General features: G+C 46.7%; 1 protein-coding gene across 1 annotated transcript in view; it reads right to left on the bottom strand.

The window, feature by feature from the left end:
- coro1b (coronin, actin binding protein, 1B) overlaps nt 1-13,362 on the bottom strand; it is a 29,847-nt gene that overhangs the window by 7,045 nt on the left and 9,440 nt on the right. The window contains exons 5-7 of the mRNA XM_057340145.1: nt 6,734-6,915; nt 6,400-6,519; nt 5,776-5,880 (exon numbers count right to left, since the gene is read on the bottom strand). Of these exons, the coding sequence (XP_057196128.1) occupies nt 5,776-5,880; nt 6,400-6,519; nt 6,734-6,915 (407 nt within the window). The remainder of the gene's footprint in view (nt 1-5,775; nt 5,881-6,399; nt 6,520-6,733; nt 6,916-13,362) is intronic.

Raw genomic sequence — 13,362 nt, 5'->3', positions numbered from 1 at the left:
AGAGGTCATCTGGCTTGATGTTCTTAGACCCGGGCCGGTACGACAGGGTGAAATTAAACCGGCCAAAGAACAGTGCCCAGCGGGCCTGCCGTGCGTTCAACCGCTTGGCTGAACGGACATACTCGAGGTTCTTATGGTCCGTCCAGACCAAGAAGGGCTGCGTTGTTCCTTCCAGCCAATGGCGCCATTCCCCCAAGGCCAGACGTACCGCCAGCAGCTCTCTGTTACCGATATCATAGTTCTGTTCTGCAGGGCTGAGGCGATGGGAGAAGAAGGCGCAGGGATGCACCTTCCCATCGTGCTCGGCACGCTGGGACAAGACTGCTCCTACTCCGACATCAGACGCATCGACCTCGACAATAAACTGCCGATCGGGATCTGGAAGACAGAGCACAGGTGCAGAGACAAATCGGGACTTGAGTTTATCAAAGGCTACCTGTGCAAGGGAGTTCCAGGAGAACGGGATCTTGGTGGAGGTCAACGCGGTGAGCGGTGCGGCCACTTGGCCAAAGCCCCGGATGAATCACCTGTAAAAGTTGGCGAACCCCAGGAACCGCTGCAGTGCTTTACGAGAGTCGAGAGCTGCCCACATGGCGACAGCCTTGATCTTAGCGTCGTCCGGTTCTATGCCCCGGGGTGAGATCACGTGACCAAGGAACGAAACCGTATCGGAGTGAAATTCGCACTTCTCCGCCTTGACGAACAGTTGATTCTCCAATAGACGTTGGAGGACCCTCCTGACATGTCGGGTGTGTTCCTGGAGAGACTGGGAAAAAATCAGAATGTCATCCAGGTACACAAAGACAAAGTGATTGATCATGTCGCCCAGCACGTCGTTAATGAGGCCCTGGAAGACGGCGGGAGCATTGGTCAGCCCAAAGGGAAGAACCAAGTACTCGTAATGTCCCGATGGTGTGTTGAAAGCCGTCTTCCACTCATCCCCTTCACGAATGCGCACTAGGTGGTAGGCGTTGCGGAGGTCTAGCTTAGTAAAGACCCGAGCTCCCTGTAATACTTCAAAGGCAGATGACATTAAAGGTAAGGGGTATTTATTCTTTACCGTAATTTCGTTCAAACCTCGATAGTCGATACAGGGACGCAGGGAGCCGTCCTTCTTCTGTACGAAGAAGAAACCCGCGCCGGCCGGCGATGAGGAAGGGCGGATGAGTCCGGAGTTCAATGACTCATGAATGTACTTTTCCATGGCCTCTCTTTCAGGACCTGAAAGGGAAAATAACCGACCCCTAGGCGGAGAAGTGCCTGGGAGGAGATCTATGGCGCAATCGTAGGGTCGATGCGGAGGTAGAGAAGTGGCTAGGGACCTGCTGAACACGGCACGCAGATCGTGGTATTCCCCGGGGACTCCGGTCAGGTCGGTGACATCCACCTGAAACACAGGAGACAAAGACACAGGCGAAGGAGCAGGACCAAGACAAGACACATGACAAGCAGGGCTCCAGGACAAAATAGATGTGTTAACCCAATCGATGTGAGGATTATGTTGTGACAACCACGGATGCCCTAAAACCAGAGGGGAGGTGGGGGAATCGAGGATGTACAACCTAATCTTCTCACAATGATTACCCGATAGAAATAGGCTTACGTGAGGAGTGGTGTGAGTGACAGTAGAAAGCGGCAGCCCCGTCAGCGTCACAGAGGAGAGGTGTGGATGCAAGGGGATGATAGGAACTCCCCACGCTCGGGCTGTGGATCTATCCAGAAAGTTCCCCTCTGCTCCGGAATCGATGAGGGCTTTACCGGCATGGGTACATCCTTCGTAAGTAAGGCGAAACGGCAGTGTGGTGCGCAGAGTCAAAGAGGTTTTTGTGATGGCGCCCACCCGGACTCTCCGTTCTACGGGTGGGCGCTGGCTTTTACCGGACACAGAGCCACCTGATGGCCCGACTTCCCACAATAAAAACAGAGTCCTTCGGAGAGACGTTGCTGCTTCTGCGCAGAAGTCAGATGTGAGCGTCCGATCTGCATTGGCTCGGGTTCCGGTGGTAATTGGAGTGCAGCAGCGGCGCTCCGGTCAGATTCACGTCCGTTCTCCCGATTAGGATCCTGACGACGCCAGGCAGGCGGGGAGGTGTTGCGCCGGCGACGGGCATTGATGCGACTCTCAATCCGCAAGCACAGGTTAATGAGTTCCTCCAGATCCCGGGGTGGATCGAGTGCAGCGATCTCATCAGCAATAGCCGGACTAAGACCGTCAAGGAACCGTGCGCGCAGCGCCCCAGTCACACGCGGCGGCCAGGGTCATGAACCGGATGGCGAAGTCAGTGATGGAGCCCTTGAGTAATCCGAGAGAGCTGAGCGGATGCCTCGTCACCCCGTGCCGACCTGTCAAAGAGGCTGGTCATCTCCAAGCGGAACTCCCGAAAGGAACGGCAACAAGGATCCTGAGCCTCCCAGACAGCGATACCCCACTGGCGGGCCCATCCTGTGAGAAGGGTTAATATGTAGGCAATCCGAGTCTCCTCGGTGGCATACCTGCGTGGTTGGAGGGCGAACACCAAGGAACACTGTGACAGAAACGCCCGACAGGAGTTGGGATCCCCATCATACAGCAGGGGGCTGTTGGTGTGCGGTTCCGGCTCGTGAGTGGCTCCGCGAGGTGGGGATTGATGGGGGTTCCCTGCATGGCCAGCCCCTCGAACGAGCTCGGCGAGCTGATGCTGCAAAGCAGCCACCTGTGCCTGCAAGACGTCAACTCCCTGGGTGGCGGTGGACAGACAGGTCGCCTGCTGTCCTAGCAGGACGCCCTGTTGTTGCAGCGCGACCCGCATAGGATCCTGTCCCGCTGGGTCGTGTAAGTGGTCTGTTCGTTCTGTCATGACAGAACCACAGAGAACCCAAGTGAAAGCAGTCTTTATTAAACTCAAACAGAATGCAGAGAAATGTATGAACAGGTCGCGAGCAGTCCACTCCTGAGATGGTAGACGTCAGCACGGTGAGTCGAGGATAGGTTGCCGGTGCTGAGAGTTGGGCGGAAGTGCCTGGTGACCTCACTCGACTCCAGTCCGCGCTGGCAGGTTGGGGGAATGCTGCGCCTTGAGAGGTTGCAAGAGAATCCTTCCCAGAGAAGAGGTCCGAATATGGTGATCACTGACCGGAGCGCCAAAGCAAGCTGCTGAAAAAGGCAGACCAAAAGGAGGAGCGAGGAGAACAAGGAAGGTAAGCGAACTAGACTGGATACAAGACACGACTAGACTAGACTTAGGCTGAGATACTTCAGACAAGAAAAACTAAACAGAAAACTTAACTTCAACAGGCGAGCCGCAGCTACGCCTGGGGCAGTCTGGGGCAGAATAATCCACAACGAACAGACACTGGACAAGAAACACTGAGGGAGTTATAAAGAGAACGTAACGAGGAGATCATAACCAGGTGTGGAGTAATTAAGGAAACGATAATGTCTAATGAGTGAAGTGCCAACAGGCCTGTGAACACGGAGTGGAAAAACACCAGTGCAGGGGAAGTCATACGGAAACACGAGGGTGGGGCAAATGACGCAGACACAAGCACGAAGCCAGCCGAAAGCTCGGTGACAGCCATGTGCTCGACAAAAACAAAACAATCCCCGTGCCAGATGATGACCCGACCAGACCGTAACAGTATATTGTCACGTCTGGAGAGACAGGGAGAGAGAGACCCAAAAGCAGGTGGAACTTAAATGTTTATTATGAGCAAAATGTCAAATAAGAGTCGCGCTCAAGCCAAGCTCGGAAATAACGAAATGCAAGAGTAGTATGACAGGCTGGGTTCAGGCGATATGCGAAAAGAGTCCAAAGGGGCAGCGCCAACTCAGAAGGTCGACAGGCAATGGTCAACCGGGGTGCGAACTCTATCACAGGGGGACAAGGCAACTCGAAAGCGAGCAGGCAGTAGCAAAAACCGAAGGGACAGTCCAAGGAGATCTGGCCGGTAATCACCAACCCGGATACACCCGCACTGGACAGAAGACAAGGTTAGTTCACAAAAACAACAAGATGATGTACCTCAGTACAGGGGCAAGGCGAAGAGCAAAACTAGCAAAACACACTGGCGAGGAACAGAAGAGTGGCCGCAGCTGTGCGTGAGCGCACGTGGAAGAGTGCAAAAACAAAAACAAACGAAAGAGGAAAAGTGAACCTGGATCAAACCCGAGTCCTGACAGTATATAATCAATAAATGTAACAAAATATAAAAATATTAGTTAAGTTAAAAATAAAACCAGGCAAATAAAAAGCCATCAGCCTTAGGAATTTCCTCCCCCTCGATCATGACCCCTGAGGTGATTACTTCACATTAACGACATTAGCAACCGCATTAGGTTAAGTGCAGCAAGTCCATTTACAGCAACACATTAAACAGTCAGAGGGGCCATCGTCCTCAGGTACGAAAAGAGGCACATCCATCAGCACTCGAATCAGTTTGATGAAATTCGACCATCTGTAGTAATATATAATATATAGTGTAGCGAGGAAGGCGGGACGAGAGCCGTGGGGCAGGAAGGCGGGGCCGGTGGCGTGAGTGATAATGAGTATCAGCTGTACGCGCACCGGTCCCGCATGCCTCACGGGGAGCTAGGGAGCATAAGAGGACGAGCGACGGGACTGCCGACGAGAGAGGACCGGGCCCAGAAATGTTAAGTTTTATTTATGTTTGTGTGGCCGGCAGTCGACCGTGAGGTGGCTGCCGGCCTTTTACTTCCGTGTTATTGTTTGTTTATTTTTGATTAAAGTTTATTGTTTAAATGTTCGCCGGTTCCCACCTCCTTCCTTCCCTACATCGAACTTTGTTACATATAGTATCATAGTTTATGTATAACAACAAGTAAAGTAATGCGTAAATAACTATAAAATAATATCATGGTAGACTGCTCTTTTGTGTTGCCATTATGCGTGTTTGTTTAGGTAGAATAGGTGCATGTGCGCATTTGCGCGCAAAGTTTGTATACTTTAACCACCTCCGAGGATAGCGGGGGTCTCGAGTCACTGGCACTGTTATTTTGAGGGTCGCGGGCTGAAAAGCGGGCTTTTTCGTTTTCGTTCGATGAAACTTTTTGAAATTTGGACCTTAACCAACACCCCCCGTTTAAGTGCATTATATGGATAAGAACCTTGGAAACTTTTCCTCAAAAGCCTCAATTTGTTTTCGACAGAAGAAATAAACACACGGACGGCTTGTATGACATGTGGGTGAGTGAATTATCATGAAATTTTTATTTTATAGTGAACTACTCCTTTAATAATTAAGAAGTAATCCAATTCTTTATTTTATTCTTTATTCTGATCTAACCATCTATTGGATAGAAAGGCACATCTGCAACTATAAGTTAGTGATAGGGTTTACAGTTGTTAAAGGCATGCTGTACTCATTATATTTAAAGTGTTTACTGCACACTATAGAGAATATTGAGCTGAAACTTGAGCTGAAAATTAAATCAAAAACCAAAATCGCAATATCACAATAAGACCCCTTTTCCCAAATCGTACAGCCCCAGTATGTAGATAGAAATAACTCATTCTAAGGTAATAAAAAAATAACGCTTCATTATGTAAAGTCTTTATACATTTCCAAAGACATAGTTATGTATATTATATTGCATTTCTGTCAATAGATCCTCCAGAAAATTAAACACTGGACCTGCATTATGGCAATTAAATTTTTTACTCAATGTAATATAAAATACCATAGTATATCACATTTCTGTGTTAGAGCATAACTCTGTTAGAGCTGCTTGTGTCATGCAGCAGCTAATGGTGATAATTTTAAGCGAGGTAATCCTACCTTGCCACACAAGTAAACCATGTTGGTGTCTGGGTCATAGAATGGAAGCAGAACTCCGTTACTGGTGTCCATCTCCTGAGTAACCATTGGCTCTGAGAGATCTCTCTAAAATACAGAGTCAGACACATATTTACATTTACGCATTTGGCAGACACTTTTATCCAAAGCGACTTACATTGCATTACACATTTTGTTTCCCCTGGGATCTAACCCATGACCTGTAAAAAATTCAGGCAAAACACATTACCATGGATGCACTAATGCATAAAAACACAGCAAGCCGCTGACATGAAAATTTCAAATCACAATAATTGCTGAAACTTTTATCCACAGTTTATGGTTTTATCACACTATTGTTATAAGACAAAAGATGCCATTCCATGGTGTACAACCACCACTTGAAGAATTTAATTATCGATTTATTAATTAAAAAAACAACAAAAAAACTATTTTCATTTTAAAGATTACAAATAATTGCTTTACTACTTAGACATTATACATTTATTTATATCTCAAGGTTTGATTGTCATGTTCATAATAAATTAATGTCTGAATTTATTGCTCAAAATTTTGTTGACCATGCAAAAAAGAGCAGTAAGAACTTCCTCAACTAAATGCTCTTACTGTATCCCAGAGGGCGAGCTGTCTCTCACTCATACGACTAAATCCAGTCGTAAGAATTTTCCCATCAGCCAGAAAAACAGCTCTCATTGGCCTGGTGCCCTCATGAGCCTTTTCCCGCACCTGAGTGTGGCATCATTAAATAACAATAAAAAAATCACATATCTGTGCAAAACAACAACATGAGAACAACATTGACAATTTCCACAAGTGACCTGATGCAATGAAAAGATAAAAAACAGGGCATATCTCAGCTTGACTTTTTCTGCGTAGACCTTCTTATTCTATGCATTTAACACTACAAAATCATCGAGAAAATTAAAGGGAACAGACTGACCTTGAGTACAGTTCCACGACGGGGGTCAATGACACGTAGGGCTTTGTCCTTACAGGTGGTGCACAAGACATTGCCTTCACGGTTCCAGCTTACGCTGTATATAAGATCTGGATGGGCATCACTCAGCTGATACACCAACTCCCCGGTGCCCACATCCCACATACAAAGAACATTATCGCATCCTAACACACAAAAAACAAGACCAAAGGTAAAACATGAAAAACAGATAAAACATAAAAAAACTAACTTGTTTAGAAGGTAAAATTTGCATCTGAGAAATTTACATAGAAATTTACAAATCAAATCCCAAAGATCTTTTCTTCATCGGACATGCACTGCAGATACAGTATATTACATATGTACATTATGCGATGTTATTGCTGCTGCAATCATTATTAAGTAGCATCATTTCAATTGCATACTGTTAATGTTACTGCTACTATTATCATGTAGTTGCACTCAGTTTGCACACGTTGCTGTACTGTTTTGCACATAAGTCAATGTTGCACATTTGCATATATAGATGAACATATGCTATATTTCCATATTTACGTAGACTATATTCCTACTTCTGCAGGATAGTTTTATTTATTATGTTTGTGTGTATATGTGTGGGTGTGTTTTTATTCTTATATAGTTTTGCAATTGTCTTCGCATTCAATATGGACAGCAAAGAAAGAATTTCATTGTACGGGGAAACTTGTTTTCCTCACTGTGCATGTGACAATAACCGCATGAACTTTATATTTAAATCTTTTAGATAAATCAGTTTGGTAAGGGTTCAAAAACACTGCAATGTACATGAAAAGGTCTCTTTTTTGTTTTGTTTTTAACACAATGTGACATGATGTAAGGTACAAAAGATGTCTGTCTGACACACAAACAATGACACAAAGCACCTGACAAATATATGGAATAGAATAGAATGAGCTTTATTGGCCAAGTATGTTTCCACATACGAGGAATTTGTTATAGTGACAGAAGCTCCACAGTGCAACAGAAAGACAGCAACAGGACAGAATACAGATCATTAAAAAAAATAATAATAATATACAGGGCTCTAGACTAACTTTTTGCACTGGTTGCACTGGTGCGCCTAAGTTTTTTTCTTAGGTGCACCAGCACAAAAGTTAGGTGCACCCAAATTTTCGACCGCATCGCATTTAACATCGCAGTTTTACAAGTTCACTTTTTTTTTAAATCGCTGTCCATATAGGCATATAAATGATTAACTAACAATCTGGTCAACATAAAGTTCTTTATTTGAAGCACAATTCTACGAGAAAGCAGGGCTCTAGACTAACACTTGAGAGAGGTTGCACTGGTGCTACCAAGTTATTCAGTTGGTGGCACCAGCCCTTAATTTGATAGCACCAGAGTCGTGGGGTGAGGTAAGAAAAAATAATCACTAAAACTTCATTAAAATGTGTTTAATACATTAATAAATCAATTAGAAATTAATACAAATCATTGTTTATGATTGAATTATTTTTATTGTATATGTAAACTCTCTTTCAACACTTTACCATATTTAAAGCACATCTTTCTTAAAGCTACTTTCTTCCTTTATTTGTTGTTAACGACTCCTATAAGAGAACACAATTCCTTTAATATCAGTGAGTGTTTTTGGGCCCGTCCGTTGTTGTTTGATGAACATTATAAACGGAGATCTTTATTATGCTGCTGCCCCTTTAAGAGCTCGCGCAATATACTGGAACACGTGTTTTGTTCCCAACTGTTTGGTCACGAAACAAACTGAATACCTTTACAGGGTTTCTTGTTATATATGGGAATTTTTAGGTTATTTTGTGTTAATATGTCCGTTTCAGAGTAAGAATGTCGTTTCAGAGTAAGACAACTCCGTTTAGTATTTTGTGCTCTGACTCTCTGGGCGCGCGCATATCTCAAACAACCCGCGAGACCTGAAGGCTTTTAGTGATTATTCATCATGAAAGCTGCATTGATACACGTTTGGCTTCTATCAATAGCGACTCACAAATAAATAGAATTTAGCGTGATGTATAACGTTTTGTATGCTTTGCAGTATTGTTAGAAATCTTTATACAATAGTTCAGTGCTTAAAGTTTAAACACGTGTTTCCTGCATTAGCTTCACATGCATACAATATTTGCATCACATTTCGTTATCTTTGCTGTTTTGTACCTTAGCGGGGGAAATTCTTGTATTCTGCATATTTATTTAAATTGCAAGATTGAGCGCTTCACTCGTCTGCTGTTTCGGTCCTTCGCCTCTTAAGGTCAGTTTATGGTTCTGCGTAGGATCTACGCCGCCTACGTACGTAGACGACGCCGTCGTGAACATTTATGGTTCTGCGTTGAGAGTATGCGTCATACTGCAATTACACCGCCGAAACGCTAGTTGGCTCTTTGTGTTTTCATGGGTTTGCTCTTCTTCGCCGATGTTTTGTGTGTGTGTATGCTAGTGTTTGTAAACGACAATGGAAGCTGATCGCATCTTAATGGAGTTGGAGCTGATCGAAGTAGAAAAACAGTTACTTTTAATTAAATTACTTAAACAAAAAGCTAGAAACTCTTTATAGTCCGCCGAAGAGGAGTCATACAGATGCGTGTATTTCCGAACCTCTTCAATCAGACGCTCAGTAACTTGGTCGATGTCGATGCTCACCATGTTGTTCTTTTGTGGACTCTGAACTTGCCGGAAGAAGACACCAGAGAAGAAGATGCCGGAAATGCGTAGAAGGAAGTACGATGCTGCCAAACCGACCAATCACAGCGCTTGCGGTCCGCGTAGGGTCCGCGTTGAGTTGACGCGTTGTTACATTTTTGGAGAGGTGCGCGTCAGGCTATGGCGTAGGGTACGCACAGGGTACGCGGCTCTGCGTAGGCTACGCCGTAGGTTACGGCGTAGGTCCTACGCAGAACCATAAACTGACCTTTACCCGTAACCTGCGACTTACGTCTTTGGGGGCGGGGCACTGATAGATAAGTAAATGGTTGAAGGAGGGGAGACGAAAATGAGTAACTGAATGCGCAGCATTCTGCGCATTAAATTTATAATACGCAAAAATTATACATTGATCAGTTTGACAGTCGCACCGGTGCGACCATTAAGAAAAACTTGTCCCACTGGCAGGAAAATTTGTCGCAAAATGAGACCATTTAGTCGCAGTCTAGCGTGTCACGCATTGGTTATGATTTTCGGACGGATCAGGCCATAACTTAACATTCTTAACGAAAAAGTTGTCAATCGTTCTTTTCATCTTCTCTCATCATCCGCGGCTACATCACTCTGTTTATCTGACGGGCCTAGGCTACTCACCTCTCTCTGTCTGACTGCAGCACAGCATTTTCAAACGTACACACACGTACAGGAATATCTGGACCACGGCCAATCAGAGGGGGTCCGCCCTTCACTATCTCTGATTGGTTTAGACCACGATATGGGCCTAATGTGTCTGCTGTTGAACCACAGGGAGACTTTCGCAGAGACTTTTTTTCCCTCGAATGGCTGGTCGCACCGGTGCGACCTCAGATTTTTTTTAGTCGCACCATTGAGAAATTACGTCGCATATGCGACCAAATTGGTCGCACTCTAGAGCCCTGAATATACAATAATATAGAAATAGGCAATGTACAAAACAGCAAAAACACAATATACAATATAGACAATTATGTACAGTATGTACAGGTCTGATATGTGCAAATTTGGTGAATAAATAATGTAAAATAGAGTTGTGTGTTCCGCGTTTAATGTCAAGTGTTCATAAGATGGATTGCCTCAGGGAAGAAACTGTTCCTGTGTCTGGTCGTTCTGGTGCTCAGTGCTCTGTAGCGTCGACCAGATGGTAACAGTTCAAAAAGGGAGTGTGCTGGGTGGTCCAGAGTGATTTTACCAGCCCTTTTGCTAATTCTGGATGAGTACAGTTGGAGAGTGGGGATGGTTGTACCAATTAGAGCTGTAATCGGGCCTTAAAAGTTAGGCCCGACAGTGCCCGAGCCCGACAGAATTCGGCCCGAGCCCGACAAGTACATTTTGATTGACAGCTTTTTAAAAGCCTGAACCCGTTTACAGCCCGACATTAGGCTATTCAAATGTGCGCACGCACACAGCTTTTTGTCAAGAATGAGTCATTTATACATGTTTTAACATAATTTATTAATGACTAACGTAGGCTATAGGCAACTTGGATGTTGGAACAAAGAAATAAATAAGTCCTCTGTAACATCTCACATATCCCACTGGCTCATTATTCTCATTATGCACATGGTCAAAACTTGTGAGACAAGACAAAAACAAGAGCCACGGGAAAGCCAATGGCATCGAAGCTGACGTAACTTCCTCTGGCAGCAAATTTTGAACGTCGTTCTTCACTGGATTTGAGATTTACGGCGGACGGTGATCGCTTTCGCATCTGTTCCTCATACAAATCGATCGTTTCGCGTTGGTACCCTTGGAATATCTGTATTTTTGAACGACATTGTGACTGCTTGTATTATGTGTTTTATATTATGATAAATAAACTGTTTTAAACATTCAATAAACATGTCATGGCTCTGCTTCCTTGGTCATGTTTTTCTTGGTCCTGTAGCAGAGCCATGACAAAGTCTTTGGTTATGTGTGGAGAGAAACATATTATTGTCCGTTTGACAATAATAACGTTCTCTCCAGTGTCTTGTCATTGGCCCCATTCCTCTCGTTTCCTCGTTGTCTTTCCCTGAGTGTTTAATGTCCCACACCTGCCCCATGTCGTTATCCCTCGTTTGTCTTCCCTATATATACCCTCTTGTTTCTTTGTCCTGTGCTCTTGTATTTGTAGCGTGTACTATTGTGTTGTGGTCGCTTGCTGTTGTGTGCTTACCGATGTTCCTGTGTCCTTGCTGTTCGGTGAGTTTCGTGCCTTGTTTATTAGACGTTTGTGTCGTAAGTCTTTGAGTTTAGTGTTATTTTCTTTTCAGTTTTGCCCACATCGTGGGAAGTTCTTTTTTATTTCTATAGTTTTGTTCGTGCCGCCTTTTCCCCTTCGTGGGTGTTTTTTTTGTTCTTTGTTTTGTTAAATAAATTTATCTGTTAACCCCTTCACTGCCGTTGCCTGCGCTTGGGTTCTTCTCTCCACCCTACCGTGACAGAATACAAGAGCCACCCCAGAACCCAGCAGGCAGCGGTATGAACACTGGACGGTCCCACCTAGCTCGCCTCCTCTGCGGAATCCGCCGGGGAGCGAGAGCTGGACGATTATGTGGAGAGGTTCCTGGATCGTCGCCGAGAATGGCGTCTTTGGGGAGGAGGAGTCTTGCCGTGCTTTTCAACTCCGGTCTCAGGAATCCACTCTCGAGGGCGGAGATGAGGGCGTTGGGGCCGCTGGACTTCAACGCTGTGTGGCTGTCCCCGTGGAGCGGTGGAGTCCACGGTTCAACATATTCCAATTACCCATCTTCGCTGGTCACGATCCTGAGGGTGGTTCCTGCAGATCGGGGTTGTGGGCATCGCCACGCCATCCCCCTCACTCTCGGCAGCCTCTCCACCGTCCACCAGCCTCGTGGGCAAGCGGGGGAGGCGAGCGTCCTGGGGACCACCTCCGAGGAGTCCCAGCCGGAGCCAGCCGTTCCGTATACCTCCTTCCATCACCCGACCACCAGCCGGGTGGCTGGCGGAAGAAGAAGAGGCAACGGCGGCAGCGTGGACTCCAACCCGGGCAGCGGCTGCCAGTCCGGTCGTCCAGTCTTGTGTCTAGTCCCGTGTCCAGTCTTGTGTCTAGTCCCGTGTCCAATCTTGTGTCTAGTCCCGTGTCCAGTCTTGTGTCTAGTCCCGTGTCCAGTCTTGTGTCTAGTCCCGTGTCCAGTCTTGTCTAGTCCCGTGTCCAGTCTTGTGTCTAGTCCCGTGTCCAGTCTTGTGTCCAGTCTTGTGTCCAGTCTTGTGTCCAGGCCTGTGTCCAGTCTTGTGTCCAGTCTTGTGTCCAGGCCTGTGTCCAGTCATGTGATCCAGCCGGCGTCCAGTCCGGTGATCCAGCCGGCGTCCAGTCCGGTGATCCAGCCGGCGTCCAGTCCGGTGATCCAGCCGGCGTCCAGTCCGGTGATCCAGCCGGCGTCAGCCCATGTCCAGCCGGCCTTCCAGCCGGCGTCAAGCCCTGTCCAGCCGGCCTTCCAGCCGGCGTCAAGCCCTGTCCAGCCGGCCTTCCAGCCGGCGTCAAGCCCTGTCCAGCCGGCCTTCCAGCCGGCGTCAAGCCCTGTCCAGCCGGCCTTCCAGCCGGCGTCAAGCCCTGTCCAGCCGGTCCCTGGGAGACTCCCAGGGCAAGGACTGTTCCCCCCGGACTTTCCTAAGTCCCCCAGGACTCGCGCCCTCGAGCGCAGCCGGGGACTGGGACTTTCCCCCCAACCCTTTTGGTTTTCCCCCGTGAACTCTTGTTTTGCCCCACCCCCCCTCCCATGTTTGTTGTTCTTGTTATCCCACCCCAGTCCTGTAGTCTTGTTGTCCTGTCTACCCCTTGTCATGTTCACCATGTTTGTCTGGTTTTTGTCTTTGTCTCGGTCTGCCTTGTCTTGTCCGTCTACCCCTTGGTGAGCACCTGGAGGTGCTCATTAAAGGGGGGGCTTCTGTCATGGCTCTGCTTCCTTAGTCATGTTTTTCTTGGTCCTGTAGCAGAGCCATGG

Source organism: Triplophysa rosa, linkage group LG1, assembly GCF_024868665.1.
Source record: "Triplophysa rosa linkage group LG1, Trosa_1v2, whole genome shotgun sequence".
In the NCBI taxonomy this organism is placed as follows: Eukaryota; Metazoa; Chordata; class Actinopteri; order Cypriniformes; family Nemacheilidae; genus Triplophysa; species Triplophysa rosa.
The sequence above is the reverse complement of the archived record's forward strand: the minus strand, read 5'-3'. Positions and strand labels throughout refer to the sequence as shown.